This window comes from Leptodactylus fuscus, chromosome 3 (genome assembly GCF_031893055.1).
Source record: "Leptodactylus fuscus isolate aLepFus1 chromosome 3, aLepFus1.hap2, whole genome shotgun sequence".
NCBI classification, from domain to species: domain Eukaryota; kingdom Metazoa; phylum Chordata; class Amphibia; order Anura; family Leptodactylidae; genus Leptodactylus; species Leptodactylus fuscus.
Window position 1 is genome coordinate 138,846,470 of NC_134267.1, and position 12,497 is coordinate 138,858,966.

General features: G+C 38.8%; 1 protein-coding gene across 1 annotated transcript in view; it reads left to right on the forward strand.

Annotated features, from left to right (window-relative positions):
• Positions 1–12,497, forward strand: part of CSMD1 (CUB and Sushi multiple domains 1) — a 1,381,920-nt gene that overhangs the window by 298,770 nt on the left and 1,070,653 nt on the right. Inside the window, exon 2 of the mRNA XM_075268411.1 lies at positions 8,914–9,130. Coding sequence (XP_075124512.1) covers positions 8,914–9,130 — 217 coding nt within the window. The remainder of the gene's footprint in view (positions 1–8,913; positions 9,131–12,497) is intronic.

The window sequence follows — 12,497 nt, forward strand, 5'->3', positions numbered from 1 at the left end:
AGTGGAATAAAATAATAGGAAAGAAGAGGGGTGTAGAATTAGTTGGAAGGGGGAAGGGTGGAGGGGGGGCAGGGTAGTAGGTAGAGGGAAGTGAGAATGTATTCTGTTTTTCTAGCTGATGAGTTCTTTAAGACGTGCAATTTCATTAACTTCATTGATCCAAAGCTGTGTAGTGGGAGTGATTGGAGCCAAAATGTTGGTATCATTGTCTTGGCCTCTGCCTGGATGGCTTTAGATCCTTACTTGGAAAGAGAAAGACAATTTCAGGTGTTAAAGTGAAGCTTGTCAAATTGTCTTGTTGAAATGGTTGAACAACCTATTATAGTAAATCTTTCAAATTCAGCATGTTCTTTAGAATTACCCTTTGTTTCTCAAATGTAAGGCACACCACATAGCTAGGGGCTTGAGATAATACTACTGTGACTGAATAAAACACGTGAATTCAATGATTAACCCTTTCCCGACATCTGCCGTATTAGTACGGCGTATGCTGGGTGTGTAACTATGGCGGCCGCCAGGGAGACGGGCGGCCGCCATAGCCGCCGGGTGTCTACTGCTTTACGCCGGTGCTAATGTCTGCAGTTGGTCCAAGGACAGATCGGAGGCATTAGCTCTTCCGGCACCTTGGTCAAAGCTGACTGAGGCGCCATTTTCCCACCGGCACATGGGCACCGCCATTTCCTGGTGATCGCCGACACCCAGAGTAAGCTTCCGAGCCGGCGTCATGTTACTATAACAGCAGGGAGCCTTGCTTGTCATGACATTGCCTCTATAGCAGGCTATGCTACATAGCCTGCAATAGAAGTTCTGATACTTTGCAATGCATTGCAATGCATTAGCATTGTAATGCATTGCATTAGTGATCAGACCCCCTGGGGTTCAAGACCCCTAAGGGGTCTAATAAATGCAAAGAAAGAAATTAAAAAATGCAAAAAAAGACGCCCTATTCATCCCCATACATGGACGTATAAAAAAGTTACAGCTGTCAGACTATGGCAACTTTTCGAAAAAAAATAAAAATAAATTTAAACACAGTTTTGGATTGTTTTAAGGGGTTAAAATGTAAATAAAACCATATAAATTTGGTATCCCTGGAATCGTAACGAAACACAGAATACAAGGGACATGTCATTTTGGGTGCACAGTGAATGCCGTAAAACCGAAGCCTGTAAGAATATCGCAGAAATGCATTTTTCTTCAAATCCACCTTATTCTGATTTTTTTCCCAGCTTCCCAGTACATTATACAGAATAATTAATGGTGGCATTATGAAGAAAAATTTGTCTTGCAAAGATTAAGACCTCATATGGCTCTGGGAGCGGAGAAATAAAAAAAAGGTATGGGGTTTAGAAGGAGGAGAGTCAAAAACGAAAAACGAAAATCAAAAAATGCCATCGACAGGATGGGGTTAAGACATGTATCCCAATATTTTTGTCCATATAAAGTATGTGCACTCCCCTACAATCCCCACAAACATCGGTCATGCATAAAAATGGGAATATATAATTAAGCAGATGTACAGTAAATTAGTGCAGTAATTCATTAGAAATGTCATTTTATTAGATCATGAATTATGAAACATAAATTATTGCCTTAAATATCACTATTTACTGTACATTGGCAACACTAGCTTTATTAAAATCCTGCGTCACCTGAATTGTGTGCTGTCCTTTTATTTTTTATGCATGAATGGTGATACAATTTGGATAATTCTTGATAACTTAAGCATAATAAAAAAGTTATCAACTTGAATTCCCTCTTATATTCACAACAAAGCATATATTCTCTCTTATCTGTGTCCAACCGAGTGTCATGCTCTACAGAGCTTAAATCAACTACTTAGCTTCAATTCCCTGGATAACCTTTTGCTGCCAGTGAAATATTCTGGTGATTTTAATATAAAATATAATCAATTATGTATTTAATGCAAAGAATGTTTACTATAAACATATAATTTATGGATATTGGACATGATGGTAGATCCCAAGATGTTATACGCCATACAAATGAGAAAACCATTATTAAACATATTACAAATACATCATATAATTAATAGGAAATAATAATAAAAAAAAATAACAAAGATGGTAGCTAACTAACTTGTGGTCTGAACTGGTCAACTTTAAAACAGAATGAATTTTCGAAGGTGTATATTTGTAATCTTTCACAAATGGTGATAGGGGGGTCCACACCAAAAGCGGTTTTCCCAATATACAACAATGTTTTTACAACTTGGACAACCATGCAAGGAAAAGTACCTGCACTGTACCTGAAATCAAGCTCCGCCTGTTATGATGGCATATGCATGGTTATGTAGTCCTGATCTAATAAGAAGCTATAGAAAAGTGAAAGGAACAAACTGGGTCCATTAATCCTGAATGAAGATGGACTACAGGTCATATCCTTTGATAACACTGCTCAAACAATGGTAGAGATAGAGGAATTTCAATGGGCTTTTTCTAGTGACTAGGGTTGAGCCGATCTTGACTTTTCAGGATCGATTTTGAAATCCGATTTCAGATCATTTTTCATTCGAACCCGATCTCGATCCCAATTCCGATCCCAATGCAAGTCAATGGGATTTTTTTTTTACTAATCGAAGATCGGATTTGAAAAACAATCCTATTCACTATACAGCATGGAGTCTAACAATTGAACGTTTTAATTGTTAGAATCCACGCTGTGTAGTGATTTTTTTAAATCACTAAGTAGCCAGAGGATTTTTTTTAATCCTCTGGCTACTTCGTCCCTCCTGGTGTCCACTTAACTGCAGAGATGGCTGGTCTGGTGCCCGGTGTTCTCGTTCTTCTTCGCCTTGCTGTCCCCGCCTCCAAGGGTAGGAGAGTGTGGGTGGGTTAGGAGAGTGTGGGCGGGTACGGGGAGGGGAAAAGTCATGTCTCCCTGCCCTGTACCCACCCACACTCTCCTAAGCCACTAGCCCCGCCTTCTCCCTAGCTCTTTAACACTAACCTGGGAGGCGGGGCAGCGAGGTGAAGAAGAACGAGAACACCGGGCACCTGACCAGCCATCTCTGCAGGCAAGTAGCTACTAGAGATGTTAGCTAGTCTCCCATTAGAATGAATGGACACAGCCGGAGCACAGGGGGTTAAGGCTGTGTGCCGGCTGCTTCCATTCATTCCTATGGAACCACAGCGCAGCCTTTACACTGAGTATACACTCCACTCAGAATGAGTGGAGCGTATACTCAGTGTGAAGGCTAACATTGTTATCTTTTCCCACAATGCTTGGCCAGTAGCAAAGCATTGTGGGAAATAAGCACCGATCTCGAGCCCACCTAAAAAGATTGTGTTCAGAATTCTGATCGCAATCGTGAAATTTTCTCGATCGCCGATCAGAATCCGATCTTTTCCGAACACGATCGCTCAACCCTACTAGTGACATATACACCTTATCTAATTGCTTTCAATAGATAACTTACTTTTATGTGAAATATGATTGTTGCGAGAATACCCTTTTAAAGGGAGTCTATCACCGCCCCCCAGCATATTCAACTGCTACCACCATGTTACGAAACACATTACAATAATACATATTATACCTTTGTCACTTTTGTGCATTTGGAGAAAAACAGTTTGAAATCTTATGCAAATGAAGCAATTGGGACAGACTTTAGCTCGGGGAGCACTGCACTTGTTGTTTAAGTAGGATGTGAGATGGGGAGCATCAACTCCTTCTGCAGGGGTGGTGCTGGCAGGACATGGTAGGACGTCTGAGCAGCAAGTACTGTATCTGAATTGTGTACTTTTTTATGCATTAATGCATACAATTTCTATAATTCTGGATAACTTAAGAATAATAAAAAGTTATCAACTTGAATTCCCTCATATTCAAAACAAAGCATTTATTCTTTCTTATCTGTCTCTGGCCGAGTGCCATGCATCGACTGTCTCATTTGCATAAGAATTCCAAGTTATTTACAAAGTGACATACATAACAAAGGTATGTTGTCTATCACTGTATTGTTCTCTATAATACGTTGATAACAGTTGACTATACTTTGGGGAAACGGTAGGCTCATTTTCATTTTGCTATGAGAAACTATAATTTTAGTTTACACCATTTTGACCTATTTTTTTTATTATAAAACTGTCTGTCATTTTTATCATAGAGGTAAATAGTTAAAAATAAAATAACTGAGGATGAAAGATGTAAAAAAAAAGAACCGGAACAATAATTCAACAATACTTAATCCATCAATCTATGGAAGTATGGTGTTAAGGGTTGATCAATTCTACAAGTTACTGACAGAGGCAATGAACTCAGTTGTAGTATTGATTTTTTTAAGTATGACCATATATATATAGAGCCAAATCACTTTGAAATTTGCAAAACTTTGTCTTTACAGAGAAAGAAAATAACATAGATGCATATCAAAAGTTCTAAATATATGTAATATAGCATTAAAATATCTCAGAATTTATAAAAATAGTTTTTTTTTTTCCATAATTGCAACTCTCTGAAAGAACCTGTTGGTAATAAAGCACTGATATTTGCATTGTGTAGTGAAAGTATATCTTGGATAGATGAATTTTAATATGTGTGAGTACTTATTAATAGAAGGCTCTTTACAATACATATTAGTTTATTAGACTTTCTTCACTAATGTTAAATGTCAGACACAACTACTGAATGGTTGAATTCACTTGGAATAGACTAGCTGTCTCCTTTGTACACTTCAGTAGGCAGTAGACACTTACTGACGGAAGCTTCTAATTAGATACAGGAGTCTAGGAGATCCATTCTGCCTTACTTCAGGAGGTCACTAAGATTGGTGATGGATGTAGTGGAGTTGTATGGCAGTGATTATGGTCCCGTAATGAAGTATACTAGAAAAAGCCTTGCATTAGTATGTTCCAACACATATTGAAATTTATTTTTGGGGGGTGGCTCAAAGAGCTACACTGTGTCTCTAAACTTGGTAAAATACAAGCAGACCTTGACAAATTCCATTATAAAAAGGCTACCTTAGAAAAACAAGATGGCACTACAACAGCAAGATAAGCTTGCATAGGAAGATTTTGAGGCAGACAGCGCAGTTGAGTCATCTGATACTGCTGGTGAAGCTAGTGTGGCCCCATTGTCTACAAGCTTTATCAAATGCACCCCATACAAAGCCCCAGTTGCCAAAGAATTCACAGTTATTAACTGGATTTTGAGTGGAGAGTTTAAAAGTTGTCCTCTACCATTTTTCTGCTAAAAGGTCAAATATCCCTTACTCACCCAGAGAGATCATTTCAATGCCTCATCCTATTGAAGTCCCAACAGGTATAATTTGTGGCCTCCTCTCATATGCGGATACTGCTGCTATGCTGAAAGTTGCCCGAGATCATGATGCCTACTGTGTGAAGGAAATCCTAATAACATTTTTCAAGATATTACTGCCACCATGCTGGCAAAGCAAAGAGTTTTTCACCTGTTGCTGGATCATCTGCACTCTTAAATGATACCTTTTCATTGGCTATTTTCTTCTTGCTTAGCTATCAATGAAGGATCCCACCAGATTACCATAATGAAATCTGAGGGTGTGGTTTCAGAGGTACTGGAGATTCCACATATGGACATACCACCATGACTTTTGTCTGACTCAAGCATATTGTCTATAGCTGGGAAAATTAAGTAACCTCGCTTCAGGAAAATGGTTCAAAAGTGGTCTCATCCGATACCTGACTGAACATCTAAAACTGCACATTATTGTACCAATCTGATTTCTGTGTACTATACCATGATTTTGAGGACTTTAATGCATCCTTGGCCTTGCTTACCATTTTTTTGTGTCGTTGTCTTTAGCTAGTTTATACTTATTCTGACTGATATTAGCAGTTCTATGGAGTTTGGTCTGGTCAGTAATGTCGCTGGCCAAAGTTATTCCTGATTTCCTCCTGCACGCTTCAATTCTTTTATAAGAGTCAATCTGTTGCACCCTATAAAGGGCATACAATATCTAATTTTGAAACATGTTCCCCCCTCCCTATCTTCATCCACAAGTCTGATATTTTGTAAGTAGTTGTTCATTAAGCAACATTAATGCATTATTTTTCATGTTATTAAAACCATGGAAGATCTGACTACATACATTTAATGTTTTGGGTCTGATGGCTCCATACAAACGTAGCTTAATTCTAGAATTAGTAAAAAGAGATAAAACCTCAATAGTATTATTGCAAGAAACAAGGTCATCTACTGGTTACATATAGACAAGTGTTTCCTAAAGTGTTTCATTGTACATATTCCACAGTGAGCAGAGGAGATTGTATCCTTCTACACAGGTCGGTTCCCTTTTGATTGCAATCCAAAATAAAATGTATTTTTAATAGTGATGAGCGAGTAGTATTCGATCGAGTAGGTATTCGTTCGAATACTACAGTATTCGAAATACTCGTACTCGATCGAGTACTACTCGCTATTCGAATGTAAAAGTTCGATGCAGAACCGGCATTGATTGGCCGAATGCTATACAATCGGCCAATCAACGCTGGTTCTTCTCCTACCTTTAGAAGTCTTCTCCGTGCAGCTTCCCCGCGGCATCTTCCGGCTCTGAATTCACTCTGCCAGGCATCGGGCCTGGGCAGAGCCGACTGCGCATGTCCGCTTGTAGTGCAGGTATGTGCAGTCGGCTCTGCCCAGGCCCTTTGCCTGGCAGAGTGAATTCAGAGCCGGAAGACACCGCGTGGATGCTGCACGGAGAAGACTTCTCGGAGGATCCAGCCCGACCCTCACTCGTGGACTTGGTAAGTATAATTTGATCGAATGTTGCCTACCCCTGAAACGAGCATTTTTCCCCCATAGACTATAATAGGTTTCGATATTCGATTTGAGTAGTCAAATATTGAGGGGCTACTTGAAACGAATATCGAACCTCGAACATTTTACTGTTCGCTCATCTCTAATTTTTAACACTACTCATACTTCATGGCTGAGAATAAAGATGAACAGCTGTCACAAGCAAGCTTGTTTGTATCCTAATATTGTATCCTGCATTATGAATCAGAGTAATAAATAATAAAAATAGTAGCATTGTTGGGCTCCTGTATTTTTCATTGTTTGCAATCAAAATTGGGATTCTCATAAATATTCTTTTATGCAGTTCTGGAATTTAAATAAACCCTTTATCATTGTTTAATGTGCTGTATTCTAATTTGACATGGAAAATTGTTTCTATGGGAACTTGTCTATTTTGAAGTCTATATTGGATCAAAAGCATAGATACAGTATTTCACCTTTGATGCTGTTCTAACTTAAAAGCTTTTTTTTTGTGTGTTTTTTTAAAGACTTGAAACTCTTTTACTTGTAAATAGCTTAAAATAGTTTACTAACCACCAGATGACTTCATAACAGTTTAGAACTTTCTTATTTATTGAGCTAAGCCGAAATGGTAGGCAAATATTTGGCAGTAGCAAAAATAATCTAAGGTAATAGAGTCATTCTGTGAATTGTTGGAAAAGCTTTCACTATACAAATCAGTTGCTGCAAGTTCTGAGGCTAAAATACCCTAGTCCGATGAAGTATTAGGGGAGATTTACTAAGCTAAATGTACCAGATTTCTGGCTTAACTTGTGTCAGAAGAACTTATCTATGGTATACCCTGAGCAATACCATTATTATATGTTTTAGACACCTTTTTGCCACAAGGGTCTGCGGCATGTTGAAAAGGTGTTTAAAATGCCACATGGTGTCTCAGAATTATTGTACAAGTGGTGTAACAAACACGAACTTATTACTCAGCTTTAGCCACTACGATACATTATAGCCAGCACATTTGTAAACGTTTTACACTGTTTAAAAATTATACTGCCCCATTTCAGTTCATTTTTGGTAGCAAAAAGATAAGTTATCCTGTATTGTATAACTGTAAGTGGATTATCTTTTGTTTAGAAGATCTGACATTCGTACTGTACAGAATGTGACTGGTAAACATACCGCCTTTAGTTTTTTCTCAGGAAACAGGTTACCGTAAATAAGGTGGGGTGATGATGGACATTTCTTATTTTGTTATATGGCTTAATGAATTGAAGTTACTCAACTTCTTATACATATGATACTTAATTTGCTATTAATGTATGTGATATCATCTGGCTAGCGTTTAAGGGTGGTGTAGAGTGTGTGAATGGATGCATGAAAATAATATTATTATTATTTATTATTATTGTTTATATAGCACCATTAATTCCATGGTGCTTTACATTTGGGGGTTTACATACAGTACACAAAGTATACAGACAAATATAATACTAACAATGACTGACTGGCACAGTGGGGTAGAGGGCCCTGCCCGCGAGGGCTTGCAATCTATGAATATCCATTTTATTTTCCCATATTAACAACTGTGTGCATTTAGGATAAGGAGACAGAGCTATATTAACTATAGGGCAAATAGTGCACAAACCATATTACTAACACATTTAAAAACAATTCAGGCTGCCTTTTTTTAAAAAAAATTGTATTTAATATATGATGTTGGGGTTTACTAAGAGGAAATTATTAAACAGTAGGATGGGTCACTAAGGGGGCGTTATTATATTGTGTGATAGGCCGCTGTGTGGAACCACCTAGGAGACATTCTAATATGTAGTGTGAACTAAGGGAGGTGCCAAATTTTTGTGTTAAACATTGAAGGGCACTATTACTGTGTTGGGGCACAAATGGACTTAGTAGCAATCATCAGGGTCAAAGGGACATGGGCATGATTAAAAGCATGACTTAACACAAAGAAATGCTCAGCAGCATGCTCAGAGTCTATGGAGAGTGTCTCAAACTGTCAATGGGAGGAACCATGGTGCAGGGATAGGCCACCTTTGACATGGATGTAATTTTATTTTTGCTTGACCTAATGAATTTTAACTTGGAAAATCTAACATATTTATGTTTTTTTTTTTTGTTTTTTGTTTTTTGCAGGACAAAATTGTGGAGGATTAGTACAAGGTCCAAATGGTACAATAGAAAGTCCTGGGTTTCCACATGGATATCCAAACTATGCTAACTGTACATGGATAATAATCACTGGGGAAAGAAATAGGATACAACTGTCATTTCAAATATTTGCACTTGAGGAAGATTTTGATATTTTATCAGTTTTTGATGGACAGCCTCAACAAGGAAATTTAAAAGTCAGGTAGGAATTTGATTTTTAATGAAAAATCTTCAATATGATCCGTATGCTTTATCATTTCTACTTCTGTCTTTCTTTAGGGTGCTCCCTTATGGTTTTCTTTTAGTATTTTGTGAAACAGATCATAATTGACTTGTTCTAAACTGTGTCCAAATGTGTTGCCCACTTGAAAAAAGTTTAAAATTTTTAGATATGATCTTCCAAATATATAACAATTTTATTTTACTGAATTCAGTGACAAAACAAATTCAGACTTCATCTACGTAAACTAATGCAAACCAAAACCAATGTAATGAATCAGTTTGGATCTTACAAAAAAAAAAAAAAAAAAAGATCCTTGTAAAATATCTTGCTTTAGGCTAATGCCCCACATAGCGTACCACAGCCAAAATGCTCTGCGGGAAACACCTCTGTGGGTTTTTCCCCAGCGCTTTTCACAGAAAGTCCACACAGTTTTCCTCTGTGGACATTCTGCTTCAGTTATACCTATAAGGAAACTGACTGTATTTCTATAGGTAATTGACATGCTGGCATTTGCAAAAACATGGATTTTTGAAGTCGGAGAATGTCTGTTGTGGATTGCTTTCTGCATTGTGTGAATGGGATTACCCAAAATTCCATCCACTTGCAGGGCCTGGAGTTTCTCCTGGCATTTCCACTGCGGCAAAATTGCCATGTTTACGCTCCATGAGGTCCTTGCCTCAGTCTGTTTTGCCAAATATATATAAATAATCTATAAAAATGAATGTACAGAACCTTATAGTTGGAATATTTTATGCTGTATGTTGTATATTCAAATAAATGTATAATTGTCTTGGGTTGCTTTGCAATATGATTCATAGAAGGACCTTTCTAAACCACAGGGTATTTCTATAGTTCACTTCCATCACAAATTGATTGATCCTCATTAAAAGTGTATATCCAGGAAAAAATTAAATTAAAGCTTGACTGGCAACATAGAAAGTACTAGAACTGCCAACTGCGGTGGCTTAGGGCTCGTTCACATCAGTGTTGTGAACTCCGTTATGCAGGTTTCCGTTTCCTGCCTAAAACAGAGGCAGGAGACGGAAACCTGCAGGAGTCTCTCTCACCCATTCATTTGAATGGGTGAGAGAGATGTCCGGCCGTGAGCGGCGGTGAGCGTTTTATGCTCTCCGCCGCGAAACCGGGTTTTATAATCCGGACACAGAGTCGGACATGCAGTACTCTGTGTCCGGATAAAAAAAAATCCGGTTTCGCGGCGGAGAGCCTAAAACGCTCACCGCCGCTCACGGCCGGACCCGGTCTGTGGTTTCCGTCTTCTGGCATGCAGAAGACGGAAAGCACAGAACGGAAAGAAGAACGCAGGTGTGAACCTAGCGTAACTGGTATAAGATGCCAGCCAAGTTTATCCTCATGATGCTCTATTATGGCCAGCACATGTGTTTAATGATACCATTCAGGTAACCAAAGGTTTGGGGAAATGGAGGATTACATAGGACTCGACATAAACTGGTGTCTAATACATACACAGTGTGATGGAGGTGGAGCATTGTTGTTAATCTGAAAAATATATTTTAAATGCTTCTCTGTATGTGGAAGTGCACTACATGCACAGGTTTAATTCTTTATATACATCACACACAATAGTAATGTAGCATGTTAGCCGTGGTACTAGTAGTGTGTCCTTTACTAATGCAAAAAAAAAAAAAAAATCTGTTATTTTGGAGTAGTTTTTTTGTGTATTCACTCAATACAGTCTAGCCTGCTCTATTCTCTAAAAACACATTTATGAATGGGAATTTCATGTTGGCTGGTATGTTTCTGGTTTTGGCTGCAGCAACTACAAGAAGTCATCTCTTGTATGGGAGTTTTTCTGTGCATTACCAAGTTACAAGTCAATAGTAAGGTGCAAGATCTGCAAACAGATTAGCCAATGGCATACAGGAACATGTGTAAGAACTCTTGCTCACATGAAATAGTGTCATATTTAGCAAAGTTGAATTAGCAGTGGCAAGTGTGCAATACCGTTCTATTCTTTCTCTCCATGATCATCTGTGTCGGCTCGCCACTTCCAATCCACACTTAGAACGTCACATTAACCTCCTCCTCCTCCACGCAATCTGCACACGGTCATTCGGCTTGCCTGCAACTTTAACTCCCACCTGGCCAAGTACATTCAGTGCTATACTAGTGGAATCTACTGTTTCACCAACTAATGGCAGCACGCAATCTCCCTAAAGGGTAACCAACTGCCAACCGCCATTATTTTTTGAGGAAAGTTGTCTCTGCTTGATTACCTTGTTGGCCTCTATTTGTAAATGTCCATGTGTGGAAAGGTGCAGGCCACCCTGAATATGTGGACATTAGCTGTCCTGGCCCACATGGGTGAATGTTTTCAGCATCAGAGTCCACAGTCTAGAAATGCAGTGAGGTCTGGTGCTTTCTAGTACTGACATCACCTCACCGGCCCAGGGCAATCACCAAGTAGAATCCTGGTTTCAACACCACGTAGAATCCATCCACCTCATCCAGTTCCTACACACTGGACCATTTCCCACCCTAACTTCACCATGGAAAATTGATGCAGCAAGCGCACCCAGAGTAGCTGAAAACCGTACAAACACAATGATCACTTTTGGAAGATAGTCTCGCTTTCTCAGCTGATATGCTAGTCATTAGCTGTACTGAACATGTGCCCCAAATTTTTCTTGAATGTTATCAATTGTCACTCCACCAACATGATATTGATGTTACATTTTTTCCCCATACAGAGACAATTGGCAGGATCAACCACATTCTTTTCTTCCTCCCAAGTGTTCTCAGGGTCAATGAATCCTTTCCATTTCAGAAGATATTCTATCTTTTTCAGCTGTCAAGGCACATCTACTTTAGTATCATGTTTCATTTACTGTATCATTGCTGATGTTGGCTGCTACTCCTAAACCGCTACCACCACTGCCCCCACTCAGCCAGACATGTCCTGTGACCTGGTCCATCATATTATACCCTTCTGCACTGCCACACATATTGCCACAGCTGCGTAATGTCTACCACCACTACCACCACTTAGACAGACATGTCCTGCGGCCTGGTCCAACATCTTAGTCCCTGCTGCACTGCCGCACATGTTGACACAGCTGTCTAGTGCCTACCACCATTATCACAGAATCATTTTTACTTTAGGTTTGTTAGCCCCCTTTCTCTTGTTTTTACTCTGAATTTGTCATTTCATTTTTTGCATTGTGTTGCTGGTTTCTATTAATATCCTGCAGAGCTAAGACAATGCAGTTGGTCATATCAAGTAACAATAGTTACATGATATGAGTCACAATGTTTTTTTATCATAATATATCAATAAATTATGTTCAATGGCGGTCATTTAAATAGA